At 45.8% G+C, this 18,003-nt stretch overlaps 1 protein-coding gene across 7 annotated transcripts in view; it reads right to left on the reverse strand.

Moving 5' to 3' along the window:
• Nucleotides 1-18,003, reverse strand: part of SGCE (sarcoglycan epsilon) — a 56,185-nt gene that overhangs the window by 30,268 nt on the left and 7,914 nt on the right. For 2 of the 7 annotated variants that reach the window (XM_038742420.1, XM_038742418.1), the window contains exons 2-4: nt 17,625-17,732; nt 4,714-4,836; nt 1,671-1,828 (exon numbers count right to left, since the gene is read on the reverse strand). In XM_038742420.1, coding sequence (XP_038598348.1) covers nt 1,671-1,828; nt 4,714-4,836; nt 17,625-17,732 — 389 coding nt within the window. Of the gene's footprint in view, nt 1-1,670; nt 1,829-4,652; nt 4,672-4,713; nt 4,837-17,624; nt 17,733-18,003 lie in introns of those variants that run through there. The other 5 variants (XM_038742430.1, XM_038742426.1, XM_038742434.1 and 2 more) reach the window with 4 other exon arrangements.

Genomic DNA, 18,003 nt, shown 5'->3' on the forward strand with positions numbered 1-18,003 from the left:
AATTACAGTTCCACCACTTGTCAGCTGTGTGATTCTGGAGTCACTTCACTTCTCTGTGCCTCAGTTACCTCATCTGTAAAATGGGGATTAAGACTGTAAGCCTCATATGGGACAACCTCATAACCTTGGCCCAGTGTTTAGAACGGTGCTTGGCTCAAGGAAAGCACTTAACAAATACCATTATTATTATTATTACCCCAGCGCTTGGCACATAGTAAGTGCTTAACAAATTTCTTTAAATTTTATTATTATTATTAGAGTTTATGGACAAATTTCCCACCCACAATAAGTTTGCAGCTCATTTCTCCATCCTGTATCCCCCACAAGGTCATTTCAGCACTTCTACATCTGTGGCTCAGTGGAAAGAGCATGGACTCTAGAGTCAGAGGTCCTGGGTTCAAATCCCAGCTCCACCAATTGTCAGCTATGTGGGCAAGTCACTTAACTTCTCTATGCCTCAGTTATTTCATCTGTAAAATGGGGATTAAGACTGTGAGTCCCCTGTGGGACAATCTGATCGATCACCTTATAACCTCACCAGTGCTTAGAACAGTGCTTTGCACATAGTAAGCTCTTAATAAATGCCATCATTATTATATACCTAGGTATGTACTGTCCCCATCCCATCTATGCACATATCTTTACATAGACGGGATATCTTCCCCCTACCTATAGGTTATTTTTGTGTCTAGAACATTAATTTTTATTTATTAATAATAGCAACAAGAATAATAAATGATATAATAATAACAGTAACAATAATACTCCTTGGCAAATTAATTATAGTAGTCCATAGTATTGAGCATCTACTGTGTGCAGGGCAGGACACTATTCCTCCAGGACACTGAGGTGGTTCCCACCCTTCTAGACTGTCAGCTCGTTGTGGGCGGGGAACGTGTCTACCAATTCTGTCTCCCAAACACTTAGTACAGTGCTCTACACACAGTAAGCGCTCAATAAAGAGGATTGATCAATTTAAGCAATTACTTGCTAAATGGAAGCTGAGTCCCCAAAGACTGGCTCCTTTTGGAAGTTCTAGTGCCACCACTGAACCCCCTGGATTCACAATGGGGTCCACAATCCGCTTTGGATTCTCTCAAAGGAGAAACAATTGAAATGAGTGTTTAAAGTTCATTTGAAAGGAGCTCATTTATTTCCCTAGTGTTGAAGTTTCAAAGTTCTGGCAGTGCAGCTTTTCCTCAGAGAATGAGGCTGTTATATTCGCTTTTGCAAAAATCAACTCGAAATCGCATCCTGTGGAAGAGGCTGAGGAGTCCGGCCACTCTGATGAAATCTTAGATCTGGAAGCCTCCTCTCCACCCCAGAGTTCAGTTCAGAGCTTGGCACAGAGTAAGCGCTGGACGAAGAAGAGAAGCAGTGTGACCTAGTGGCTAGAGCACAGGCCTGAGTCAGAAGGTCCTGAGTTCCAATCCTAGCTCTGCCATTTGTTTGCTGTGCGATCTTGGGCAAGTCACTTGACTTATCTGTGGCTCATTTCCCTCATCTGTAAGAGGATTAAGTCTGTGAGCCCCATGTGGGATGTGGACTGTGCCCAACCTGATTGGCTAGTACAGTGCCTTGCACATAGTAAGCGCTTAAAAAAAATCACAAAAAATTCCCACCATTACTATTAAAATTCTGAGAGAAATCCTTCCCATGTGGCCAGATACCTCAATGACGGTGGGTTTGCCCACGTTCTCAGCTGTTGGCGAGCCGTACAATACTCCGTCGCTATAGGGCGTCCGCTGGATGTAACGTAGCCAGCCGGGTCTGTCAGGGTAGCCCATTAAATTCGTATTAAAGGTTATCGGATCGTTACTTATCTCACCTAGACAGGAAACACAGTTCGGAGACACGTTAGACGGTCCTCCCCATCCACCTCGGCTCTGCCGTCCGACACCACCTCTATGGCACCTGCCCCGGCCGAGGTGAACCCGGACGGGTCAAGCAGCCCCCGTTTGTTCCCTTCCCTCCCCGCAACCTGGCCTACTCTTTCCGCCCTGACTCTCTGCCCTGGTGATGCCCAGAAGAGTAGGGAGAGGGTTCTCCGGGGAGGAAATCGGCCTGCTGGGAATCTCTCTGCAGGTGAGGCCCCGGGTTCTTTGAAGGCTGTGGTGCTAATGGAAGGGGCATGGGGCTGGGTGTCGGGAGACTTGGGTCCCTGTCCCACCTCTGCCACTGGCCTGCTGCGGGACCACGGGCAAGTCACTTCACTTTTCAGGGCCTCCTTTTCCTCATCTGTAAAATGGGGAAAAGCTAGAGTGTGAACCCTGTGGGAGACAGGGACGATATCCAATTGGATCATTCCGAACCTACTTTAGTGCTTAGCACATAGCAGGTGCTTTATAGAGACTGTCATTATTGTCCCTGTGGGAAGCCTGGTCACCCGATCACCTGGTTTCTGCCTGCAGGCGCATCCGCAAAAATCAAACCGAAAAGGCTGTTTGTTGAGCAGTACAACTGTCTGTTGGCCAATAGGAGGGTTTAGAAACTGAGAAATGGATGAGCATTTAGACAAGAATCCAACTGATAAAGTCAGAACCTCAGGCAGGAAAAGAAGAGCTGCTCTGGCAATGGTGAATAATTTTTATATTAAAAATCTCCAGGCGATGTTGCCACATTCAACAGGTTAAAAAGTACTGCCTTAAAGGACAGGCAGTGTGGCCTAATGGATAAAGCATGGGCCTGGGTGTCAGAGTGGCCTAGGTTTTAATTCTGGCTTTGCCACTTGTCTGCTGTGTGATCTTTGGCAAGTCACTTTGCTTCCCTGGGCCTCAGTTACCTCAGCCGTAAAAATGGGGATTAAGAGCGTGAGCCCCTTGTGGGACAGGGACAGTGTCCAACTTGATTATCTTGTATCTCCCCCAGCACTTAGTACAGTGCCTGGCAAATAGTAAGTGCTTAATGAATATCATAAAAAAAATTACATGCTTCATCTTGCAACAAAATCTAGACAACTCTTGTGCCACAGGAGCAGAGCACGGCTCTGAAAGGCTGCGTAGCTTAAGAACCTAGATAGAGGCGACTTGCCTTATTTCATCATCCTAAGGTCTGTGGGGGTGATGGAGGGAAGAGACCCAGGCAGGGAGGCTGGAGGACAGCAGGAGAGTAAAATTCCCCCTAGGCGTGGGACCACCAACTATTTCTGCAACTGGTCAAGTGAAGATTAAGGAAAAATGAAGTCTCCATGTCCTTTTTCTTTTCCTTGTCTAGAAGAATCCTGGAGGAATTTGGGAGGAAATCTGAGCTTGGGACAAACATTTGGTTTGAACCCATAACCAAGAAGAGAACTTAGTGGCCTTTGGCGTTGCCTCCTTAGGTAACAACTAACTTGGATTTGTACCCTTTAAGCACTTAACAGTCACCCCACTCATCCCCGCAGCACTTCTGCATACGTCTGTAATTTATTTTCATGTCGGTTTCTGCAACTATACAGTAAGCTCCTAGCGGGCAGGGAATGCACCTAGCAATTCTGTTGTGCTATGCTCTCCCAAATACTTACTAGGTGCTCTGCATACAGTAAGCACTCAATAAATGTGATTGATTGATGATGATTTGATTGATTGATTGGAGCGAGGGACAGAATGTGCCTCCTATGGGTCAACAGGAATCCTAAAGGCCACTAAGGAATTCCTTTTTTGCCTGACCTGCAGGAACTTTTCTCCAGGAAATCAGGTGACTAAGACGCACAGGGTTTCCCTTACCTATGGAGAATTTTATCTGGAGAAGTTTCGTATCCAGCAGTTTGGCCATAAATCCTTACCAGAAAAGCCCGAGACATGTTACACTTGAAAAGATTGACCTAAAAAGGCAGGCTCTCCAATCCTCTTGGTTGGGTTTTCAGTAGGCCCTCATTACATTTTATGAGTATTCTTCAGTAATGTATGGTGGTGACACCAACTAAAATGAATGGGACGTGCTCATCTTTAAAATGTAAATATACTTTTATAAATCATCATGATTTTTTTTGTAGTAGGTAAATTTAAAACCCCATTTGATCTGTTCCTCTCCACTGCCTTACGGCCTTAAGTCATATATGGAGCTTAGAAATTCAATATTTGGGACACGTAAGCAACTTGTATGAGGAAAAACGATTTCACCTTTTCAAACTGTGACTTTTATCAAAGTCAAAATCAAAACACATTGAATTCTAGAGCAAGTGTCTGTGGCGAGCATAACACAACTCTTAGTATCATTGCTCAAGGACTTCTTGATATCCTTGTAAGTCTACCTTATATAAAAGTACCATATCCATAATGATCAGGGCTCCTCTTCACTAATCTCTTTTGTCAACATCATCGATCATTTGATTTTCATATAAACACCTCTAAGTAGCATTTTACAAGAATCAACGTACTGGTATGCAACACCGATAGGGCTGATTTAGAATTCAACTTCTGCAGCCCTGAACAAAATGGTGTGGAGACACAAGTCGTTCAACAGTCCTGAGCTTCAAAGGGTCTATTGCTGAAATTTGTTTATTTTTCAGGAGGCCCCAGATGAACGGCTTCCCATAGCATTCAATTCCTGGGTTCTAAAGCCCCCCCAATTTCCCTTCATTTTCTCTCTTCGAGCTAAGCCTCAACCCAAACGCTGGAAAGATCTTATCGTTCTTTCCCGGTCTGAGAAGATGGAACGAGATTTGAGCTCACATTGAAAACGGCTGCTAAACGGCTTTTCAAGGTCATAAAGGAAGATGAAATGTTCCCATACCGGGCTTGGGGTACGGAGGAAACTCCCCCTTAAAGTACTCTCTCTCCAAAACATGAACAAAAAGGACTCCGGCGGATGGATACACGTTCCGGTCAGAGTGCACCTTAGAAAGAATAGTGACCACTGAGGACAGGAGGGAAGAGGAGAGACAGAAAAAGCAGAGAGTGAGAGTCAGGCTCAGGGCTCATTCCGCATGCATGTTGTGGGCTAGCTCCAGTCTGGGTTTGCGCCTGGGGGAAAGCAGAGCCACGCATGTGCATTAGATACCTGTTAATCACAGTTTTTAAAATGTTCCGGGTTTAGAACGAGACGTGAAACAACAAATGCCCAGAGACACGTTACGCTTAAATACATTGACCTAAAAAGGAAACCTTTCCTATCTCCTTGGTTGGGTTTTCAGTAGGCCCACGTTACGTTTTGTGAGGATTCATCGGCAACGTACTGTGGTGACACCGACAACATCAACTACAGCAACTACACCAACAGTGACAACCGGACCCGTCAGACGTCGGACGGGTTTCTGCCTTCCCTTTTCTTCGGCCAAATGAGGCCCAGTTTAATCATTCAGAGACTTCTCAGCGGCCGGACATTTTTAAGGAATGAAGAGGTCCGCAGCTACTTTGGGAAACTTGTTTATTGAGCTGGGGCATTTGAAAAGTACATCACCCACACCAAGTAATCACACTGAGTCACTGGTCTGTTTTCAATTTCGAATGGTAAAAATACACCCAATGATTGGAAGGCTCTGGTATTTGCCAGTGAACAAAGTGAAAAGATATAACGTGCATATTCAGAACTAAAGTTCCTAAAGAAGCTGTCTACCTCCCTGTGCCCAAGTACTGCCTTTGCTCATCAGTGTTTCCACCCTCTAAATTCTGTCCACACAGGGTGATATTCGGAATTTTTCTGGAACCTTCGCCCTTAAAATCGGTCGACACAGACACCCACAATTAAGACACTGCATCCCAATATGCAAAGGTAAGGGATTATTTTGGATTTGTCAGCCCTAGGGCCCAATGGGTCACCTTCTGCGCTGAGGGGATGCCTGGAACTGAAATCCTCAGCAGAATCACTTTTGGAGCTTGCGTGACCTTGTCCGGGAAACAGTGCATAGGCTTGGGAGTCAGAAGATCACAGGTTCTAATCCTGGTTCTGCCACTTATCTGCTGTGTGACCTTGGGCAAGTCACTTCACTTCTCTGTGCCTCAGTTACCTCGTTTGTAAAATGGGGATTTAGACTGTGAGCCCCACATGGGACAGGGATTGTGTCCAACCTGATTTGCTTGTGTCCGCTACAATGACTGGCACATGGCGAGTGCTTTATAAATTCCGTAATTATTATTATTATCATTATTATTATTATTGTTAATAAATAGCGGTTCTGTCGGGGCTCCGTTCTGGCTAGCCATATGAGGTCCTCACTGGCCTCTGTGTGGACGAGATGAACTAGAAAAACCAGTTTCTCTGGTGGGCTCTCTCCCCAATCCATACATTTAGTTCCAAGAGATTCCTCACCTCCTGAAATGCCGGCCGACTACCTCTCCATCCGTGTGGTGGGGATGTGGCCTGGGTTTCCAACCCTCCAGTTCGAGAGTCCGGAGTTTCTGACCAAATGACACTCATCTTGGGGAGCTTTGGATGAGGGCCCGGGGGGCTCCCCAGAGATTCATTCACTCATTCAGTCGTATTTATTGAGCACTTAACTCTGTGCAGAGCACTGTACTAAGCAATTGGAAAGTACAATTCGATAACAAATAGAGACAATCCCTTCCCAATAACGGGCTCACAGTCTAGAAGAGGGGAGACAGACAAAACAAAACAAGTAGACAGGCTATTAAATGGATCATTTTGAGAGGGAACTAAGGTAGGCAGCTATTACTAATTCTAAAGCACTGGAATTGTAGAAAAGACAAAGTCGCAACTCCCACCTACATTCCCCCCTTAATGTAACTCCTCTAAGGTTGGGTGGAGAAGTGGACCAGAGGTGGAAAAACAGAATAAAAGAAGATAATAATAATAATTATGTGCCAAGCACTGGTATATATTCCTAAGCTTTATTGGGTGCAGGGCACTGTACTAAGCACAAGAGAAGCAGAGATCCACCCATCCCCTGTGCCAAGACGGAGTTCTCCCTGCTTGGCAGGGAAGGCTAAGGGGAAGGTTGACCTCGCTGTGTGTCTGACCCTTTTAACAGCCCCTTGGCCTCCCATTCAGGTCCTTTTTCCTGCAGCCCCCTCTCCCTACACACCTTTCCCCTGACAGCTGTGGCACCCCTGTCATCGCTTCCCCTGCCGCGGCAACCCCGCCCCATGACCTCCACTTTCTCTGGGGTTCACCCATCTTGTGCTGCAAGTGGAAAACATTCCTTTCTGTCCTTTCTGCGGGCTGAGGCAGATGCTTGATCATTTTCTAGAACTGTGGCACTGGAAAGCACAAGGAGAAATCGTCTTGGTCATCTAGTTCAGCCTCCTGCCTCCGGGCAGGTGTGCTGACCCCTGGAGAGACTTTTTCCTCTTTCAGAAACTTTTAACCAGAGCCGCAGATACTATATTTTTAATGGTATTTGTGACACGCTTACTGTGTGTCAAATGCTGTTTAAACCGCTGGGGGAGGTTCAAGTTAATCAGGTCGGACAGAATCCCCTTCCCTGGGGGTCTAGGGGAGGAGAGGAATTGTTCCTATCCCCCCAGCCCGTGTCAGCAGCCGGTCACAGGTCCTGGCAGAATTGCCATGGATCATGGACAGTGAGTACAGACCCCAGAAGTACAGTTTCACTGGAAGAAAACAAGAGAACAAAGATTGGTACATTCCAGCAAGGACATCAAACAAATCAGGACTAAGTAATGAACGGAAGATGAATTTATATAAAAAGGACAAGTTCTTTACAATGTAGCTGATACAAGTCCAATATTCCACCAATCTCAATGAGCCGAAGGGGAGAAGAGGGAGGGCAGAGCGGAGAAGGGGTAAAGGGAATCAGGAGGAAACAAATTTCTCCTTCAGATTATTTCACGTCCACAGCTATGTGGCTTTTGGAATCTTTTCCGTTCAGTTCATATATGGGTGTGTTCCACCTCTTATTCCTCGCCTCAGAACCGCCCAGGTGGATTTGAGGAGGGGTCTTCAATCTTTCTTTTTCTAGATAAACACCTTCCCTGGTCTACTGGGCCCATCACCTCTTTAAGCGCTCAATAAATACGACTGAATGAATGAATGAATGAATTTGTTCTCCCATGTGTTCAGAAACAGTGCACTATGTGAATTCTTTAATGCAGTGAGAAATACAGCACCCGATTTGAGATGAACCTGACACAGACATAGGGTGACGAATTCTCCTTGTAGGTAGAAATGTACGTACGTACAGTTGTATATATGGAGATGAAATCTTTCCACCTCCCGGCTTCCTGATGGCTGATCCTTTCCCATTTAAGATCTACATGAGTGGAGAACAAGATGACTTTCTGTGGGCACCAAGAGCACCCTCTTGATGCCCTTTTCCAAGGGAAGTAATGACACAAAGGTAGAAATCTATCAATCGTATTTATTGAATGCTTACCGAGTGCAGAGAGCTGAACTGAGCGCTTGGGAGAATATGAGCCCATAATAAGTGTAGTCTAGAGACTATATTATTAACAAGCAATCAATTGGTAGCATTTATTGAGTGCTTACTGTGAGTGGAGCACTGAACTAAGCGCTTGGGAGAATACAAAACAACAGTTGGTTGTGCCTGTCCCTGCCTCCAGCGAGCTTACAGTCTAGAGCCTAAAGTATCATCATAATCAACCGATATTATATACTGATCGCTTACTGTGTGCAGAGGACTGTACTTAACGCTTGGGAGAGTACACTGTGACCGTGTTGGTAGACACATTCCCTGTCCATAAGGAGCGTCCACTCTAGAAGGGGAGGAGATGGAAGTCAGGTGGAGGAGCAGAAGGTTGGAAGCTGAGCAGGGAGAGACTCCGGCTGGCCAGTCGGCTGGGAGAAGCCAGGCCCCAGGAAAGAAAAAGAGAAGAAGCAGAGCAACTGAAAGAGGAAAATGAGGAGCCAAAATGGAAGAGGGAAACTGGCAAGGGAAGCTTAAAGACAGAAGGGAGGAGAGGAGAGCGCTCAGCCCAGCTGAAGAACTTGGCGTTTTTTCCTTTTCCCATAATTCCCTCTAATAAAACTGTTTTTTCTGTGTTCCCAAGCCAAAAGATTGGGGAGCAAACGTCAATACTCCTATACCAACAGGGAGTTAAGAGCCAACAATTCCCCCCTCCCATCCCCTGCCCTCCACCCCCAAGAAGCAAGGGTCCAAACTGCCTCTTATGAGAAGCAGTGTGGCTTAGTGGATGGAGCTTGGGCAAGGGAGTCAGAAGGAGCTGGGTTCTAATTCCAGCTCCACCACATGTCTGCTGTGTGACCTTGGGCAAGACACTTCACTTCTCTGGGCCTCAGTGACCCCAGCACTTAGAATAGTGCTTGGCACCTAGCAAGTGCTTCACAAGTTCCATTATTAAAACCCTAAAGCTACATCCCACCCAGTTTGGGGGACTCTTTGCCTTCCGCTCCCCTAATTCATTTGACAGAATTGATGATGAGAAAAATGAGCCTATAATGAGGTTTTTCTAATTATCAAGAGTTGAGAAATAATTAAGTTGCGACAGCCTCAAAGGAAGCATAAACTACACTGAATAAATAAATACCCCAATTGACAAGTGTATAATTTTATGTTAATTCTACTATGTATTGGGTAAATACAAAACATCAATAAAACCAAAGCATTTAGTGAGCTGAATGAAATGTCAGACTGTTTATCTGAGCGGTGAGAATTAGATTTCATCTTTTAAAAGAACGAAGCTCTTGACTAGACGGCATTTCACACTCCACAGTGACATCTCTGTCCCCGGAGGGTCACGTTTGCGATTGCTGTCATAACACCACTAACTGGATAAAAATGGACCTCTTCATTGATGATGATGATGATAATGATAATAATAATAATAACGGTGGTATTTGTTAAGTGCTTCCTAATTACCAGGCACTGTTCAAAGCGCTGGGGGAGTTACGAGCTAATCAGTTTGGACACAGTCCATGTCCTACAAAGGACTCACAGTCTTAATCCCCATTTTAGAGATGAGGCAATTGAGGTCCAGAGGCGTTAAATGACTTGCCCAAGGTCCCCCAGCAGATAAGTGATGGAATCGGGACTAGAACCCATGACCTTCTGACGCCCAGGCCCATGCTTTATTTACTAGGCTACACTGCTCTAGCTGTCAATGCATGGGGCAAAGTCAAGAATACCTTCACTTGCTTCTTGGAGAAGCAGCATGGCTCAGTGGAAAGAGCACGGGCTTTGGAGTCAGAAGTCAGGGGTTCAAATCCCGGCTCCTTAACTTCCCTGTGCTTCAGTTACCTCATCTGTAGAATGGGGATTAAGATTGTGAGCCCCATGTGGGACATGGACTCTTTCCAACCTGATTTGCTTGTATCCACCCTCACGCTTAGTACATTGTCTGGTACATAGTAAGCACTTAAACAATGCCATAATTATTAATGAGTAGAGCCAAAATCTGGACTCTCAAAGGAGAATAATGATAATAATAATGGCATTTATTAAGCGCTTACTATGTGCAAAGCACTGTTCTAAGTGCTGGGGAGGTTACAAGGAGATCAGGTTGTCCCACGGGGGGCTCACAGTCTTAATCCCCATTTTCCAGATGAGGTAACTGAGGCACAGAGAAGTTAAGTGACTTGCCCAAAGTCACACAGCTGTCAACAAACAAAAATAACAATAAATTGTGGTATTTATTAAGCACTTACTATGTGCCAGGCAATCTATGAGGCACTGGGGTGGAAACAAGCAAATCAAGTTGGACACAATCTCTGTCCCACATGGGGTTCATAGTCTCAATCCCCATTTTCCAGATGTGGTAACTGAGTCCCAGAGAAGTGAAGTGACTTGCTGAAGGTCACACAGCAAAGTGGCGGAGCTGGGATTAGAACCCATGACCTTCTGACTCCCAAGCCCGGCCTTTATTCACTATGCCATGCTGTTCCCCAAAGGATTGACTCCAATGAGAGTGGTGCCCATGATATAAAGTACTCTAAGTGAGAGAATTGGCACATTATCTAGTTAAGATAGGCTGTATAGAGAGCAAATTTAAGCCCCCCAAATCCTTCTGAGGGCCTGAATACTCCCAGCATCTATCTACAAGATCATTTCTATCATCAGGGAGTTGCCAGCTCTCCCCTTCACTGATGGAAACATATCTTCATCTACTTTCAATTTGTGGCAAATATCAAGGGAAGTATCTATATTTTCTGCCTTTGTGACTTCCTGCAGTAATGAACTCTGCACTCTCACTGCCCTCTGGGTAAAAAAAAATGCCTCCTCTGGCCTGAACATACCAACTCCTGTTTCAATAAGAAGGGACGGAGGAGGGAGAAGAGGGGACAGAGTGATGAACTCCTTGTTTTCCCTCCCAAACCCTGCCCTCTCCCTGACTTTCCCATCACTATTGATGGCACTACCATCCTTCCCGTCTCACAAGCCCGCAACCTTGTGTCATCCTCGACTCCGCTCTCTCGTTCACCCCTCACATCCAAGCTGTCACCAAAACCTGCCGGTCTCACCTCCGCAACATTGCCAAGATCCGCCCTTTCCTCTCCATCCAAACCGCTGCCCTGCTCGTTCAAGCTCTCATCCTATCCCGTCTGGACTACTGTATCAGCCTCGTCTCCGATCTCCCATCCTCCTGTCTCTCCCCACTTCAATCCATACTTCATGCCGCTGCCCAGATTGTCTTTGTCCAGAAACACTCTGGGCATGTTACTTCCCTCCTCAAAAATTTCCAGTGGCTACCAATCAACCTATGCATCAGGCAAAAACTCCTCACCCTGGGCTTCAAGGCTGTCCATCCCCTCGCCCCCTCCTACCTCACCTCCCTTCTCTCCTTCTCCAGCCCAGCCCGCACCCTCCGCTCCTCTGCCGCTAATCTCCTCACCGTCCCTCGTTCTCGCCTGTCCCGCCGTCGACCCCTGGCCCACGTCCTCCCCCTGCCCTCCCTCCGCACATCAGCCAAGCTAGCTCTCTTCCTCCCTTCAAGGCCCTACTGAGAGCTCACCTCCTCCAGGAGGCCTTCCCAGACTGAGCCCCCTCCTTCCTCATCCCCTCTTCCCCCTCCCCATCCTCCCCGCCTTACCTCCTTCCCCTCCACACAGCACCTGTATATATGAATATATGTTTGTATTTATTTATTACTCTATTTATTTGTACATGTTTATTCTATTTATTTTATTTTGTTAATATGTTTTGTTTTGTTTTCTGTCTCCCCCTTCTAGACTGTGAGCCCACTGTTGGGTAGGGACTGTCTCTATATGTTGCCAACTTGTACTTCCCAAGCGCTTAGTACAGTGCTCTGCACACAGTAAGCGCTCAAAAAATACGATTGAATGAATGAATGAATGAATGAGAGGGAGATTAAGGATTAATTCACATGGATAGAACAGGAGAAAGAGCCTGCATAGTGAGCAATGGCCAGTGCTGGGAGATTCATTTTAACTCTGTGCACACCAGGATGGGGATTAGAGCTGCTTCAGTTTGCTCTTGGACTCCTCCATCCCCGCCGAGACTTTGAGTCATTTTTTAATAATATTTGTTAAGTGTTTACTATGTGCCAGGCATTGTACTAAGCATTGAGGTAGATGGAAGATACTCAGGTCGAACACAGTCCCTGTCCCACATAGGGCTCCCAGTCTCAATCCCCATTTTACAGATGAGGGAACTGAGGCTCAGAGAAGTTAAGTGACTTGCTCAAATTCACACAGCAGACAAGTAGAGAAGCCGGGATTAGAACCCAGGTTTAATGGAATCCACAATTACAGGAGACTTAGCCTCCATTTCTAAGCTTTCTAATAATGATAATGATGACATTTATTAAATGTTTACTATGTGTAAAGCACTGTTCTAAGCACTGGGGAGGTTACAAGGATATCAGGTTGTCCCACAGGGGGCTCACAGTCTTAATTCCCATTTTACAGATGAGGGAACTGAGGCCCAGAGAAGTGACATGACTTGCCCAAAATCGCACAGCTGACAATTGGCAGGGCTGGGAATCGAACCCATGATCCCTGACTCCAAAGCCCATGCTGTTTCCACTGACCCACACTGCTTCTCTTTCTAAGCCTATTTTGTCTATTTGTTTGCATTGTGTCTTAATACTTCATCACTCCTGATGCATCTGTCTCCAATTCCTTCTCCCCACTTATGCTCTTAAATTGTGAGCCCCCTGAGGGACAGGGACCATGTCTAATTCACTCATTCAATCGTATTTATTGAATGCTTACTGTGTACAGAGCACTGTACTAAGCACTTGGGAAGTACAATTCAGCTACAAACACACACTTGTGTGTGCTCTCCCAACACTTTGTATAGTGCTTTGTGCACAGTAAGTCCTTAATAAATGCTATTATGATTATTACTAGTCTGTAAGCTCCTTGTGGGCAAGGCTCATGTCCACCAACTCCACTGTACTGTGTTTTCTCAAGTGCTCAGTACTGTGATCTGCACAGAGTAATAATAATAATGATGTGTGGTATTTGTTAAGCGCTTACTATGTGCCAGGCACTGTATAAGCGCTGGGGTGGATACAAACAAATCAGGTTGGACACAGTCCCTGTCTCATGTGGGGATCGCAGTCTTAATCCCCATTTTACAGATGAGGTAAGTGACTTGCCCAAGGTCATACAGCAGACAGGTGGCAGAGCCAGCATTAGAACTCAGGTCCTTCTGATTCCCAGGCCCATGCTCTGGCCACTAGGCCACCATCCTTCTCAGCTTCTCTGTAAGAACCCAATACCACTGATTGATTGATTGAGATCAGGGAAGGGAAGAAAAATGACTTCCCATGTGAATCAGTTTCCAAGACCCATGACTCGTCAGGTTCCAATCACATGCCTGTTTGTTCCACTTTCCCCTATTTCTTCCTTTCTCAATTCCCACTGGATGTTTTTTGAAACCAAAGCTGGCCCCTGGCTTGCCACTGATGGAGGGTATTTGTGCCACAGGGCCAACTGGAACCCAATTGGTTGTGGACACCAACTGTGCCCACAGAACTCTGTTTCTACCCCCTCAATCAACTGACTGTATTTATTAGGTGTTTACTAAGCGCTTGGGAGAGTACAATAATAATAATAATAATAATGGCATTTATTAAGCACTTACTATGTGCAAAGCACTGTTCTAAGCACTGGGGAAGTTACAAGGCAATCAGGTTGTCCCGCAGGGGGCTCACAGTCTTAATCCCCATTTTACAGATGAGGTAACTGAGGCACAGAGAAGTTAAATGACTTGCCCAAAGTCACACAGCTGACAATTGGCAGAGCCGGGATTTGAACCCATGACCTCTGACTCCAAAGCCCGGGCTCTTTCCACTGAGCCATGCTGCATCTCTACAGTATAACGGATTAGGAATACCTGTTCCCTGCCCACAATGAGCTTACAGCCCAGAGGTCTTCGCCTTTCCTCCTGAAATTCTGGCCAGAAAAAAAAGGGTTTTGAGGAATGTGAAGCATCAGAGTCACGTATGGCCTCATGGTCATCCTAAATTTCTGCCGGTCAGATCTCACCCGACTTTACTTTCTCTCTGAGGCCTGGAGACCTTCAGTGAGGCTGCCAAAATCTTTCTGACTAGAAAGCAGCAGCAGTAATGCACGAAGCAATATGATATGGCTTGAAAAAGTTGATAAACCTCTCTGAGTAGTCTTTTGGCAAGCAGGCAGTGACTTGGGCCCCACAGAGTCTAGCTGGGCTCGTTACCTTTACAGGGCTCTGCTGAAATTTTTAGACATGGTCCTATTACCAGCTCAGGGCTGGTGGAGGAATTGGGAGCAGAAATCCAAAATGTCCCAACTGGTAATTTTTACTGAATGGAATATTTTTAAATTGATTTTGCCGGTGAATTACTCTAATGGAAAAGAGGGTGTTAAAGAGCCACCATCTGGTTACAGGTGTTTATATTTGTTTTTCCGATTGAGAGAAAATAAACACAGAAGATGAGAAATACTTATGTAATTGTCTCATTAAAGGCAGCCGTGAAGTGATTAAAGCCAGGGGCCTAGAATGGAAAACAGTCGTGACAATTTTGGCTTGGGCTCCTGGACGCCGGTCGGTCGTCGCGTCCAAAAAAGGGGCATCTCTCGCTCTGCCTTCATGCTGTTTGGATGCCCCAGCGTGGGGGAAGGTCAAAGTGTTCTTTCAAGAAGGGTGAAGGGCAAGGATGGAATTAACTCCCCAAAGCAATTGGCAGGAGAGGCCGAGAGAAGTTCTATCCAAGTCTGTTGCCAGTGAGAAAATCTTTTAGGGAGTGGGAGGCTATGGGGCTGGAGAATTACCCGACCCTGGCTCTGCACTGAAGCATTTTTCTCCAATCACTGCCCCTGCTGAAAATCCCTACAGCTCCTGTTTGAAACTCATCTGGGCAACAACATTTGGTTGGTGGGGCAGATGTGCAGAGTGGATTTTTGAGCAGGCTGTGCCTTTGGAGGTGCTCGGGGCTCTGCTCAAGTTGGGGAAACTCCCTCTTTGCCTCTACCGCACCTTGACACCGAGTTGCTCTTCCTGTCATCCTGCCTCCAGACCATTCAGCCCGGGACAACTCTCCCTTTGCCAGGGGCCAAGAGGAGGGCCCAAACGACCCCATCTGGAGCCAGGGGCAGACTAACAGGATTTCAAACAAACCAAAGAAACCAACCTGAGGCGGAGAAGAGGAAGCCCTGATCTCAGGAGCCAGGTGGCCTTGGTGAGCCCCGTGACCTCTCAGACCATCCTGTGCTGTCCGGAAAAGTCTGTCTCTTCCCCGAGCAACCAGATATTCGGATGGAAAGGACAAGCGAGTCTTCAGTTCAAGGAGTGTTTGCTGGCTTCTTCTCTCTGGCTGATGGGGACCATGCTGTCAGTCAGGAAGGTATTTCTATCTTCCTCACACAACACCAGCCACGGCAGAGGCCGCACAGGTGGGGAAGAGTTCAGCTCGTCATGCTCAGTTTGCCTCTGTTCTCGTCATTCCCCCCTACTCTGGACAGACACCGATCCGAGGGGAATCGGCCCTGCCTGGCTTCTGGTGACAGGAGGGTCTCTTTCCCAGGGAGGCAATCTCTTGGCCAACTGAAAAAGAACAGCTCTGATTCTAGCCTTGGAAATCCCACATCAGAGTCTGGTGGGGGTGAGGGTGGAGGGGGTCCTTCATGAGGCCAGAATTGACTGAAACCTCTCTCAAGCGCTTAGTACAGTGCTCTACACACTAAATGCCATTGATCAACTGATTGAAACTAGTTGGAATAAATGGAAAACTCCCCGTAAGATCACGAACCATAATGTTTTTATTCAACTTTTTAGTGAAATGATTCTAAAGGTGATGTTTAATTTTTCCAAGGACCATGTGCGTTATGCCTTTGATGTCCTTATGAACTTGTATGGGTGTGTCGGCTGAAGCAGGGTGACCTGGTTGGTAAAGAACGGGCCTGGGTGTCAGAGGACCTGGGTTCAGATCCTGACTCTGTACCCCTCTGCTGTGTGACCTTGAGCAATTCATTTCATTGCTCTGTGCCTCAGTTACCTCATCTATAAAATGGGAACTGTGAGCCCCGGATGGGGCATGGACTGGGTTCAACCCGATTATCTTGTATCAACCCCAGCACTTAGTACAGTGCCTGGCCCATAGGAAGCCCTTAACAAATACCATTAAAAAAAAAAGGTAATCAAGCCACTTATGAGATTTTCATCTAGTGTAAAATGGTCAGTGTCATTTTCCTTGAAAAAAGTTAAATTCTAGTTAGCCTAAGTGCACTGTGGGTCAAAACTAATATTTTCAAATGCAGGTGACTGAATCACAGTGGAGAAATGGCAGCATGTCAAACCCCACAGTGGCCATTTGAAACAGCATCCTCTACTCCAGATTCTACTGCCTGCAGCTCTGACAACGGCTTCCTTCTGCTCTTGGGAAAATGAGGGAGCACCCGTAGGGTTGTGGAGGGTTGGAGGGGAAATTTGGGCTGGATCTGGTGGGAAAGAGTATTTTTTTCGAGCAGCATTTAGCAGTCACCAAATTGGCCACCTTGGGCCCCAACTGTGGTTGGCCTTCAGATTAATCCACCTCTGGCCTTGACGTCCAGAGAAAAACAAAAATAACGTGTTATGTCCTCCTTTGTCTCAATTTTAAAAAATCCTTTTAAAATTCCAAGAGGTACAGAAACAATAATTCTGCTGTAGTTACCCTCACATGCTTTAAATGGCCAAGCATTTCAGGCTAATCTATGAGCTTTTAGGTCAGGGGGAAAGGAAGGTAGAGAGAGAAAGAGAAAAGAGAGAGAGAGAGAGAGCGAGAAAGAAAAGACTGATTTTTAGAGAGCAGGGGAGGTCCCTGGCATTATCTATAGCCATGAAACTTTTCTCCTTTGCTTTTGAAATCCAATAGAATGGATTCTGTGTGAACCTGCAAACAGTTAATAACAACTACTTGTTACTCATGTGATATTACAAACGTGATTCACGATATTTGCCCATGTCACAAGAGAACTGTTATAATAAACACACTGCCAGGGTATTTTCAAGCCAACAGCACTGACAAGAGAATATGCAATATTAGGTTATAGTCACAGCCATTATTTTAAGCAGTAAGGTCAAAAGCTGCAGCAGAGAAAAATAAACTTGGGAAAAAACAGTTGATTTTAGGACATGGAGGATCAGAAGGTTTAGAAGATTAGGAAACCACACCATTTTGGATTCCCAGATGAACTCACCATGGGACGTTATCAGGAAAACAAGCCTTGAAAAAGTAAAAATATTGGAAGCAGACATTTCAATGACCCTTCCCCACCCCCCAACCCCGCCCCAACGGACGGGCTTTACATTTACAACCTAAACTCACCATCTTTCTTCTCAGCGGCTTTTATTCTGCTAATAACATAACTGTTGGCTTGTTTAGTCTTCCAGTTAATTGCTCCATTTATGCCATCAGCACAGCTTAACAAAAAAGCTTTTCAGAATAAAACAAATGCACACAAAAATGAATTAATATGAGATGAGCAAAGACTCCCACAGATCAACTCTTATCTGAAGTCCATTCTTCAGAGTCCAGCTGGTGTGGTTTGCCCTTTTACATTCACCCTTAGCGTAGGATTTTGAATTTCAAATGCATGGAACGGGAGAGAATCAACTCGGTCTTATTTCTTTCAAATCTAGGCGCTTGCTTCTTGGCATTTTTGTCTCCAAGACTGAACCATGAGACAACAAGTTATGTTTTCAGC

Source organism: Tachyglossus aculeatus, chromosome 2 (assembly GCF_015852505.1).
Source record: "Tachyglossus aculeatus isolate mTacAcu1 chromosome 2, mTacAcu1.pri, whole genome shotgun sequence".
In the NCBI taxonomy this organism is placed as follows: domain Eukaryota; kingdom Metazoa; phylum Chordata; class Mammalia; order Monotremata; family Tachyglossidae; genus Tachyglossus; species Tachyglossus aculeatus.